Here is a 12558-nt window from a genome sequence, read left to right as displayed (position 1 = left end):
CGTGAAAAGCAGGGGTGCCAGCACTAAATAGAACTGTCCTACATATTAAAAAGGCAGCAAAACATCTGTGTAATGTGTTGCTTTTGAGTCACATTAGACATGTCAGTGAGCATTTCATTTCAGATCAGTGATTCTCATTCTCTGTCAAAGGTGGCAGACATTTGTGAAGGAGATGAAGTCGCCAATAAAGATCAATCCAGTGAAGACTACATAACCTGAAACGTGCAGTCTCATGTCATTACTACCAAAGCCAAAAAGAGAAACACCTTTCTTCTTGCATTAATGAATCAATGCCTCTGCTCTGTTGCTCTGCCCCGTGATAGGCTAAGTCTTTGCCTTTTTAAATTTGTGCCTCATCAGCATTCAAAGCAACAAACATGACGCAATAAACCACCTCAAGTACACAAGTTTGTGCCCTGTTACCCAATGCTACGTGCTATCAACCAAAGGAGACTCAATACTGCAGCAGATGATGTCATGTTTGTGTGTCTGAATGTACTCGGGGCAGATTGCCTTTAAAGCATCTACAGTAGATAATGACGTGTCACTATGATGTGGCCTATCAGATATGATTCGGCTGCCAGGAGTGTGCGTAATCCCTCTTTTAATGAAGGTAAAACTTATTTCCTGACCATTATTCTGGCCATGTTGCCTTGGAGACATACATGCACTAATCAGCCATATACACAAGAGATATTTTATATGTTATTCACCTCAACCACAGATAAGTTAACCTATGGTACCTAACCACTGAAGGTCAAAGGGAGTGTATAGTTTTATCTGTGCAACTGGAACTATTGAAAACAAACTTATTAAATATCTCAAGGAATCAGTTATATTTTTCTTTTATATCTATCTGGTTATATAGAGGAACCTGCCTGTGGTTTAACGTAAGAAAGATACACTTAGGTCAACTCACAATTCTTACTAAAGCTATCTAGATCATTTTTCCAGACAATGATTTTTCAGTTATTTTCATTAATTCTGTTTTAGTTGTGTATTTTCTACCATCAGAGAGCTTTCTGTTGTATCTCTCCCTTTTTTTTGTTTTGCTGCAGATTTTTTTTCACGCTCTCTAAAGGGAGATCCTCTATGAGAGAATCTTGTCAGTGACCTTTCAGCAGGTCCACTCCGCTCTTAATGCAGACTTGACTTGTTGGCACCGTATCATGTTAACCCCATCACAATGTCACAGATCAAGTGGGAGAGCTCAGTTGGAATGAAGTGAAAGGTCACTGAGCTCAGTCCTTGGGACTAAATGATTGTTAATAGCAAATTTTTTTTCAATGAAAAGAGTGACACAGAATGCTGTAATAGCCCCACTTCCCTTTTCTTAAAGTGTGGTGATTTATACTCATGTTCATATTAAGTTGGCTGTAACACTTTGTCACATTTACATAGGTTTTTAATGTTACTGTCCTGGTGTTTGTCTGAATATAAGTCATTCCCTTCTTTCTCTCAAATAGATTGCCTTCTCCCAACACAACAGTATCATGGACCTTGTCCAGTTCTTTGTTACATTTTTCAGGTAAGTGAGTTAAATATTTATACACTATTTGTCATTTGTTTTAGCCGTCTGACTGTTGAGCAATCAAGAAGCATTATCCAGAATTTGACCCACCACCTCTTCATTTTCCACTTTCGTCTCTCAGGGCTTATTGAGTTACTCGAGCCTCTTGGAGCAGTTCTTTTAAGCAGAGCACATGTAAAATGCTTCTTGTGTCTTCAAGGCAGTGATCCCCCTCCCTCCCCTCCTTTTTTGTCAAGTGGCAAATGAACTGCCGGTAACTATTTAAATAGGTGCATATTGCTCTGCAAGTACCATCTGAAGAGAAGGCGTGGGCGATCAAGATATGAGGGCTCTTAATGATTTTTTCATCCTGAGAGCAGCGATGGAAATCTTTTCTCACTGAAATGTTTAAAATGAGCCAATTGAGTTGTGTCAAAAGCATATCAGAGCCTGAGTAAATTAAGAGGATGTGAGTGTAATTACAAAATTTATGCTTTAAGTTAGATCTTGGCATAGTTGAAAAGCTTCAAAAGGTCTTCTGAAGGGAGTCATCTCACAAAGCTGTAGGTGGTGTACTTATACCTGCTATACTGTTGTAAGCATCTTTCCATAAGGCAGTATCTTGGACTGCACATTGGATCTTAAGCTTGTTTGTTGTTATTTTTTAAATATTATACTTTAAAAAGACTGCTATTCACATAACTAATGCTTAATGTTTTACCTGCCTTAACCTTAATAGATTTGAATCAGAATTATTACTACAGTCCCATAACCAAAAGTGCTATTCATGCAACAATCCACAAAGGAAATGATGCATCTAAGGAAAGCTGAATGGAGTTGTTTGATTGGGAAAAGTTGTTTTTAATGTTAGTTGTTTTTAATCATTAAGTCAATGTTAGTGGTGGAGACAATCATTTTCATACCCAACACTGACATAAGCCATGGTGCTGTGTGTGTCTGTGTATCTACGTGGGTTCATGTCATTTCAAGGTGTGCTGCCCAGAGCAGCCAATGGACTAACACATTATCTGTGTAGGTGTCAGGGAGGGAACTGAAGACAGTCTTTGCCCAAGGCACCTGCCCATCATTGCCCAGTCCACAATAACTTTCCCGAAAAGCTGTCACACAATCAGTTATCATCTGCCTCCATCTGATCAAATTACAGTTGACTAGCCAAATTCGGGAATTCTTGGAAGGAAAGGGGAGAAGGATGGAGCGTATTTTATCTAAATTGTGGACTCACGGCTGCCTGCATCTGTTGCACAGGAAACCAGTTTGTACAGGGTCATGACACAGGACACAGAACCAAACAGAAGTTTCAGTTTTTTCTCTTGGAAATGGTTGTTTGAATGATATTTGCAAAACACTACTTCCTTTGGCGATTAATTTTCCTCAGATGTGATTTAATTCTCATTGATTTCATTCTCATATTTTCTAGATCTAAAGGAAATTAATCCTAGCTTCCCGTAACATTGCACGTGTCTTTTCCTTTTTGCCTGCCTAAGTTTGTGCATGTGTTTTCATTCATGTGCATTGCTTTTTGTTGTTGTTTTTTCCACTGTCCTACAGGTTATATTAATTTTCTAGAATCTTTGTCTGCATCCTTCTTGTCCAGTTCTCACTGACCCATAAACTCAGGAAAAAGGGCCCTGATGCAGTTACAAGCAGTTGTGTGCGTGTGTGCGCGCGTACGCGTATGTGTGTGTGAGGTCTGAGGAGGCATGAACCTGCAGGAAACATAATCAGCCTGATGACAAAATGTCAAATCACCCCACAGGGTTTCTAGACCTCCTTGTATGAGAGATAGAGGGTGGAGAAATGACGGCATGACTGGGAATGTTTACTCTTTTGAGTTTATTCAAATATCGGTTCACCTTTCTCTACCACAAGCCTTTCAGACGCCGAATATTTTTTCCTCATTTCCACATTGCTCCTCCATCTTAGCGACTTCATAAATGATATTTACATGCACACTGCTGCCTAAATTGCAATCTCTTTAGATTATGATTGTTTCATGCGTTCTGATTAGATGCTGTAGAAACTCCCTAATAGGATGCTGTGCTATACTTGCACAGGATCCCCAGGGTCTAATTTATACTAATTAACAAAATCAGCCTCATTCCAGTCACGACTGTGGGTGTGTGGGTATATATATGTGAGCGTATGCATGGGTGCATTAGTGTCGCTATGTGTTTACACTATTTATGAGCAAGGATACAAGCTTTTGGGAGTCATGTATGCACAGGTTACTTATGTATTAACTTAATTCAGAAAATTGTCAAGGTCGAACAACTCCACACAATCTATACCTTAAAAGGTATAGATTTTCCAGTCCTATGATAAATAGTTAATATATCAATATATCTTTTCTATGTAGCATCTTAAGGATGATGTTTACTAAGCTTCTTGGAACATGTTTTCATCTTCTGCGCAGCTTGAAAAGCCTGTAGAAAGAAGTTATAGATATTATTGATTGTTTTCCCCTGTGGTAACTGTAGCCCTGTGATTACAGAAAATGAGCATGTAATTAAAAGAAAGTATTGCTGAGTTTTGTTTTGCTCTCTATCAAAAAAAGCACACATTTTGGCTGTCTGTTATTTTTTAGAAAGATAAACGATAACAATGTGAGACCACATTAAGAAGAGTGAGGCTCGTCTGAGATCAGTAAACTCAGTAAATTAATTAGAATATGTGATAGCATCCTGTCATGTTTTCTTCATGAGTATGTCTTTAAAGTGAATGTAGCTGCTTGGGGGGACATAGAGTTTACACCTGCTGTTACTCAAACAACAAATCACATATATAACTGTAACTACTTGTAGCAAACTTCAGAGCATCTTTGTAAATGTTATTTTTGTCCTTCACTTCCTTGGGGAGAAAAGGGGCATGAATGACTCTTCTTATTAACAGCAAAAAACAGCAAAGGGGGGATTTAAGCTTCTTTTACTGTCCAAAAAACACACGATGAAAGCCAAACATCTGTCAAGGGATTTTTGTCACTTCTGCCACATGAAAGTCTCATTCACATCCCCACCTACCCCCACCTAAAAGAATGAAAGGGTTTCCCATCTTCTGCACAAATTCTGTGTGATGATGATGAGATGTTTGAAACACAGGAGTTTCCCATCACTCAGTGCTTTAATCCCACTACCCTTACAGTTTTTTTTTTCTTTTTGCCTTGTCACCTCCTCTTTACTTCAATCATTTATGAGAGGCTGTATTTTTTAAAGTGTTATCAGGTTCCTCACAGGCGTTATCGCCTTCTTCAAAGATTGCGACCAATGGATCTAGCAGGTGTGGCAGGCAAACTGAAAGCCTACTTGAGTTTAGAATATCAAACAAATGGGGCCCATGAAATCAGAGCTAGCCGTGTGTCTCTGGTGAAATGTGCTTATTGGACCAGACTGCCCATTTTAGAACGTGGCACGTCCCAAAAGACAAGGGCTCATTGGTCATATTACAGTATGTGTTTCAGATCTAAGTGGGATTGTTCCTGGACATCAGGAACAGAGTCATGTTCCCTTCTAATGCAGTGAGTAATTAGAGGGAAATGATAAAAATACTTGTTAATGACTGAGCACTCACCACACCTTATTTCTAGTTTATAAACATTTCTATGAAAGTTTTGGAGGTTATTCGCAGGAAATGATTTTTTTTCTTGAATCAGTTGAATTAAAATAAACTTGTCACCATATATATATTTTACTAACAATACTATGGGTATCTAAAACTTAAATACATCTCCTCCTTGATGCTGAATACCCCACACAGACAGATGAAGCACGAGCCATTTTCCACGTTGATCTGACAAGCTCTGAAGAAGTACAGAATGTGTCTTTAGCACATTATAATCTTTACCTTCTCATCTGTCACCAGGATAATGAAGTGGAAGCCTCTCAATCAGTCATATTTTTCTATCCCAGTAGCGCTTGAAACTTGACGAATTTCCCTTGACTAATGATTTTACTGGCGGGTTATTAATTGAAGTAATCGGCCAAAATATTCAGTCTACTGAGAAATGAATGTGCTACCTCCTCATATCATCTCCCCTGTTTTGTCTTTTTTTTTTAAGTTAGAAGGAAACTTCGAGTATTTAAGTCCACTCTGTTTCAGCCAGAAATATTATAGTTGTTTTACTGTATCATGAAAATATAGCAGATATTGCAAAAAAAAAAAAAAATGCAAAATGTAAATACTGGTTCTAAAATAATGCTTTATTAAAAGCCAATCCCAAAGGAAAATAAAGGAAAGATAGTATTTTACACATGAAAATAAGATGTTATGTAGATGCAAGTGAATTACTTTAGAAAGAGAATGAACTAGAACTTCTTATGAAGAATACAGTGTAAAGATACATGGTAACATGAAACTCATGTGGGCACTTTTTTTAGTGATTACTGTTTATAGTTCAAATCACCTTGCTTAATATTGTCTCCTCTCTTTTCATTCTAGTTGCTTTCTGTCGCTACTCCTGGTTGCAGCGGTGGTGTGGAAGATCAAACAAACCTGCTGGGCTTCACGAAGGAGAGAAGTAAGTCCATCTGACTGTTCAAAGATATGATTTACTTTCAATTAGCTCTTAAGAAAAGATTTTCTCTTTCCGCAACACTGGTGGTGCCCCAGTTCTTTCTAAAACACTCATCAGACCCAAACCACTGTGTGTTCTTTCACTAAACTTTTTTCAGAAATGGTACTGATGAAATGTCGCGCTGTCCAGTGTGTTCTGTGTCATTTCATGTTGTGTTCTGATTGGCTGGTTTGTAGACCTGGGTTGTAGCAGCACGTGAGAATTGGGTCCTAAATTTCTGATGCTGCCAGAATTTTGCAGCACTTGGCCAAAGCTGCCATCAGACAATGGACATGTCTCACACTGGGATCAAGGACCAGTGATTTTGACATTTAAAGATTTTACCATGCTCACTAAGATTGTCTCACATTTCAGGCCACCACTGCACACAATGTCCTCATCCCAACAAATCACAAATACAAAAAACCAGAAGAGCACAACTGGCATGGCCCTTTCTTAATAACTGCAAGAGGAGAAACAATTCTTGATAAATGAGTCTAAAATACAGCAAATGATACGCAAAAAGGGACAGAGGTATACTTGCTGTTTCAGTTTTTCAGTTTAACTTAAAAGCCATTATTAGGATCAGGTAGTTGTTTGAAAACATCTGCTAATAAATGCCAGGTAGCCAGCTGATTACACAGGTGCATCAATTAGGCTATTGATGTCACAGTCTGAAAATCGGAGATTATTTATCAGCCAACACTCTCAGCACTATGTACACAACAGCTTCAGTTCTTTAGATGCCTTTAGAGCAGTGTTCAGAGGAGGTTTTTTTGCTAATGGCAAGCACGACGTCTCAGGATTTGATCAATTATTTAATCAGAAAGACAATGAATGTTGTTAAAAGTAAAGATGTTAATTCAGATAAACTGTGGATTTAAGTTAAAGTGGACCAGTGGAAAAAGCTAAGATGGAACCTAGTAGATATACTGTGAGCGACTTTAAGGAAAAGGGGATAGAATGAAACATTAATATTCAGTGTTGATATGAAAGATGGGGCTGAGAAAAGATGGTGATGAAAAGGGGTGAAAGATGAGATGATTGGCAGCAGAAATTAAAGAAGAGGTTGAGAAAGATGCGGCGCAGGAAAATTGAGGAGGGGAGAAAATGTATGCAAATTCACCCCACCGCCCTTAACCCGAACTGTGCAGGCTGGTCACCGGTTTCTGTAAGAGCAGCCGTCATTTCCATCTCTTCAGAGTAAATCCTATATTCTGGTAAATGCTGTGTGATACTCAATAGCAGGAAGTTTCATTTGGTGCGCATCCAGCCCTCATGACCTGCACTTTGCTAATAAAGCTCCCAGAATTTATTTCCCCTTTGGGAATGACACTGATAATCATAGGGTCTGAATTTTATATCCCCTAATTGATATATGAAAATAAACAAGAATGATAGCTATCGTGACTTCGAATCATGCCTATCCAAAGAATTAAAGTCAATAAAAATTAATGCAGACAGATGGGCTCACGTCATTTAAATTCTGCTCACTTTTTCTGTCTGCTCTTGGCTTTTCTATCATCTGTTTGTCGCTGCCCTTCAGCTGCCAGATGAAAAATAAATAAATAGTTAAATGAAAACCTCCATCTCTTAATTTGAGGTGATAGAAAAGTTTTGTCATCGCAGGGGAGAAATTCCTTGCTGTTTTTAAGTCTGTGAGAAGACATGAAGGCTTTGTTTGCAGATCAGTTCCTATAAATATGAATGATTTACTCACTCAGCTAATGTTAATATTGCTTTGTGTGTGTGTGTCAATCAGTTTTTGTTTTTGAAACTTGATGCTGTCCATAAGTGAGCTTCAAACCTAAAATCCACTGGGATTATATTTTGTAACCACCATTACCAATTCTTTTTTCTGGGAAAATATGAAATTTAATAATATTTTTCACTTATGCTCAGCTGCACCCTGTTGACACAAAGGTTTTTTTCCACACCCGGTTCATCATTTATTTCAGTATTCTCACACTATAGACAGTTTTCGTGGACATTTGTCTTCACAGTGCATGGCCTTTATTAACGCCACCAATTTAAAAGAATACAAGGTTCATGTAAGGTTCATGTTGTGGCATTTTCAGGTGCCCTACTTTAGAAGAAAACACTGTAAAGAGAAGAGAAGCTCTGTGTAACCTTTTCCTGAAAGCTGTAACAGCCAGGAGGGTTCTTCTTCAGTGCTGTTGTGGGTACAAGTAGTCTCTCAGTAGAATTATTTGTGCAGATTATTACTGAACTAGTTAAGGTCTGTTTTATATCCTGTCAGAGTAAAATTGTTCCAGTGCACCACTTAGTACTGTAGTAATGTCCGACAATTATTTTGTAGCTTTAAGGTTGAACACCTTTGAACTTGCGAACAACAAAGTCTGCACTCACCCAGGCCTGTTTGCTCTTAAAATAATAGCTGTTACCAAGAGCTGTAACTAAATCATTTCATTTCTTTTTACACATAACTGAAGTCCAACTAAAAGTTCAGCTGGTGAATCCAAAATCCTGTCAGCATCCTCCAACTCACATCCTCTTCTCACTTTTGTTTAATAAACTCTATTATCAGTGTCTGACAGATACAGACATAATCAATCTTTCTTTAAAAAACTAGCAGATCTTCTGTCTGTAGCAGTGGCTGCTCAAAAGATAATTACACACAGATCCATCTGTGTGTCCTATAAAAGACTCCTTTAGCTTCGGTGGCTATGTTTTGGTTGCTTTATTCAAGAGATAGTGGACACTTACTTTGACCTATTTAGACTGAATAACATAAAGAGGTGCAGCATAATGGTGCTTCCACATTTGGCCAGCAAGCATTTGTTAATATTGATTGTCTGTTCTCCTCCTGTGCTCATTTAAAGTTGCATTTTATGAAGTTATGATGAGCTGCTGTATCTGTAACAGTTTTTATGAGCTGCTCTTACCTTCTATCGCTTCAGCCTCATGTCATTTTACCTGCTTAAATTAATCAAGTACAACAATTTTATACTCTATGAAGAATTTGGTCCCATAGTAACTGATCACAAGAGTTTCAGTGGTATTTGTGATTGCTCCCTTGTGTAGAGACAGAACCAGATCTTTAATGATATAAGATAAACTGATTTGTGCTTGTCTCGTTGGTGAACTGATTGGCTCTTCACTGAACATTGTGTCCATTTATTTTGAAAGGGTGAGACTGAGACTTGTCCAAATAAGCAATGGAAGGGTTTGGGCTAGGGGCCATCTAATGCTCACAAGCCCCCCCTCCTGACATAAGGACATGGAATGAATGAGTCCTAATGAGGCTTAAGATAATGAGACACTCATCCAGCCAAGTGGCATATGGATGTCTGATACTGATTGAACTTTGATTGAATATTTTTAAAATTGGCTTTCTGGTGTGAAATCTGTGTTAGTTCTTCTGGATTGTCCTAGACTTAAAAAGAAATATAATGCATGATTTTTACTAGAAACGCATTTGACAGTAGTGTTTACATATTGATTCCTGGAAGTGACATAATCTTACAAAGCTGATCTTTTACCAGGCTAATGCACTAATTGGATAAGAGACTCCATTTTTTGTCAGGAACTGAAAGAACGTGGTACCTATGGTGCAGCTGTTGTATTTGAATAATTTTAGTCAAGGGTAGGTGACGAGACTTGGGTCCTGAGTACGGGGACAAAGCAATGAAAAGACAACAGCTTTAAATGCCACGGAGGAAGACAGGGGCTGACCTCTTTGAAGCTACCTGTTGGGGGAAACGGGAGGGAGGGGGCGCTGACATTTCACGAGACTGCAACACAGAGATGTTTTACACACAAACACGTGGATGTACCTAATTCTCTCTTTATCTCTGTCACACACTCAATACAAGCGCACCCAAAGACACACCTCATACACACGTATACACTGACCATTGTGTAGAGCGGTGATGTTTTACTGGCTCTCTAAAAGCACTTAAAATTGTTATTGAGCAGCGGTTACCATAAAAAGCACCATTATTTTTTTTCAGTGTGTTTAAGCGAGCCATTTACGAAGTCCACCAGTAACTAATTAGCATCTGTTTATTAAAAGCATCAGCCCATAGAAGTCGTCACGGCCATGACACTGATAATAGTTGTGGCCAGTTTGTAACTGATGACAGTATAGTGATGGATGTAAAGGCTAAAAGGGCTGTGTTGTGTTGTCTATAATGGTGTGTCACTGATGTAGTTTAGTTCCTAGCACCATGGCTATAGGGATTGCACAGGGATTGTCAGTTAGCAGGTCTACCACTTTGGACCAGACTGAAATATCTCAACAACTATTGGATAGATTGCCATGACATCTTGTACAGACAGTCATGGTTCCCAGAGGATGAATCCCACTGACTTTGGTGATCTTCTGACTGTTCCTCTAACACCACTAACAGGTCAGAAATTGCTGTTTTCCTGTCAACATATTTCAACATTTACTTTTACCATGACATTCATGGTTCTCAGATGATGTATCCTAGTAAGTGACGCACTAAACTGACATGGCTTAATAATATACATTTTACATGCTTAACATCAGCATCTCTGTCAGCATGAGTTAGTTTGAAAAAACTACATAGCCAAGAGGATTTTGAACTCTAGGATGTTGTCATGGCAACAGTCATTTTAACTTTTAACTGATGAGGTAAACAGCAGAAATATTCTGTTCACATTACAGTTTAATTTAAATGTTTTTTTTTGCCAGTGCCTTCTGGTATTTGTTTTCTGCAAAATATGATTTTTGTATATTATGCTGGCAGCACCTGCCTCTGCAGAAAACTTAGCTTTCAATCACAGTGAACACCTATGTTGATTAAGACCACCCGATTGCCTAATTTGCAATATTTGCACTGACAAAAGTGAAAGGAACACATCACTAACCTTATAATTCTCTCATGCCTCTCTGCAGACTTGGCGTAGTCTCACAACACTCTGCTCTTCCCTTGAAGAGCTCAATCAGCACTCATCGATTGCTGTAATAAGATTATCCTACTCTTAAGCCCCTGGTCACCTTGATTGTCCCAAGCTCAGTTTAAAGTTTGGACTCTAATAATTTCCTCTAAACTTACAGATGATTAGGAGTTCAAATCAGGTTATAGCTTACCCTTGGAAGTTTCAAACCTGTCAGGCTAATGAGTAAAACAGACTTATAGAAATCCGACAAGGTAACATTTAATGAATATTTTATTTTTCAATTTAGCCTTATTATTTTACACAACCACATAATAACATAATCTTGGTACTGCAGCCTACACACAACCACTCAGCTACACCAGCATCATATCACAGTGGTGCTGTATGCAGTGTTAGTCTACTATACTGGTTATCTTCATTTACAGTCCATTGATCCATAGTATGTGTGTAGACTGTGAAAGCATGCATCAACATACAGAATGTGAAAATAACTGTCGGAAAAGAAAAGGAGAAACAACTACCAGAAACATTTTGATATTTGAGTATGCAAGTCAGTATTTTATTTTTTATTTTATTATGTTTTTATTTATTTATTTATAGTCTGCAGGATTCTGCCTTTAGGTAGAGGCAGTGATCTTTGAAAAGGACAAAGTGACCTGCTTAGGTGTAAAATATACTCAGAGGCGGGATGACACCTGCCCTTTTATAGAATCCAATGAAGGGAACAAAATGCTGTATTCACAAGACAGATAATTCATGCGCTCACTTGCCAAATTAATCAAGTTGCGTAGCAGTGCACTGCATGCCCACCCTTATCACAACCATGAATGGCTCCAGCTTGTATTCTTGACAAAATCAGTCTGTCATTGCACAAACGTTAATTGGTTTTACAGAGTTCACTCTTGCCTTTTGTCATTAACTCAGTATTCATTTCCAGAATCTCTCTGGTATTGTACCAGCCCTTTGATGATTGGATTCCCAGCACATTTTAGATGCATGTGCTGGACACAGAGCAAAGCACCTGCATTCCCTGGCTTTGCCTCTGCCCTCCTCTTATGCTTTGTCGCTTTAAATGAATTCTGCAGCATGATAAATAACATTGCTGCTATCTGACATTTAGGATGTATGTTGCTGGATTTGAAGCTTTTATGTTGGGAACTGTAATAAGCTGTGAGCTGTTTTCTTGTTCTGCAACAACCCCCGCCAGGCCCTCCATCCAGCTTTTATCTTTTCGAAAAGGGCAAAATTTCTCATTTTGACCTGTGGTGGCCCAGCAGCTCCAATCTATAGGTTTGGTGTTGCCGGTTTTGATGTTTAAAAGTGGAGATGTACGACAATCTGACACGGGGCCCTCAGATTTAAAGTTTAAAAATCTGAGCTACGAAAAGAAAAATCGATCTGGTGATCAATCTCAATTTCATATGGCTGTTGTTTGTTTTTCTCCTCAGCTTTTCCTCCCCTAGGGAATGTTTTCAGCGTGATTCAACAAAGTGACACTTACATAGAACTGACCTGAACTTTCCTCTCATTCACTCCCTATCAGTGAGTCTGTACAACAGTGATGGCTGGTCAGTGACGTAATGGTTGAGTG

At 38.6% G+C, this 12558-nt stretch overlaps 1 protein-coding gene across 1 annotated transcript in view; it reads left to right on the top strand.

The window, feature by feature from the left end:
- Positions 1–12558, top strand: part of atrnl1b (attractin-like 1b) — a 59493-nt gene that overhangs the window by 35797 nt on the left and 11138 nt on the right. The window contains exons 25-26 of the mRNA XM_018698737.2: positions 1467–1528; positions 5963–6041. Coding sequence (XP_018554253.1) covers positions 1467–1528; positions 5963–6041 — 141 coding nt within the window. The remainder of the gene's footprint in view (positions 1–1466; positions 1529–5962; positions 6042–12558) is intronic.

The sequence above is a fragment of the Lates calcarifer genome, linkage group LG23 (genome assembly GCF_001640805.2).
Source record: "Lates calcarifer isolate ASB-BC8 linkage group LG23, TLL_Latcal_v3, whole genome shotgun sequence".
NCBI classification, from domain to species: Eukaryota; Metazoa; Chordata; class Actinopteri; family Centropomidae; genus Lates; species Lates calcarifer.
This window is presented reverse-complemented; position numbering and strand designations above follow the sequence as displayed.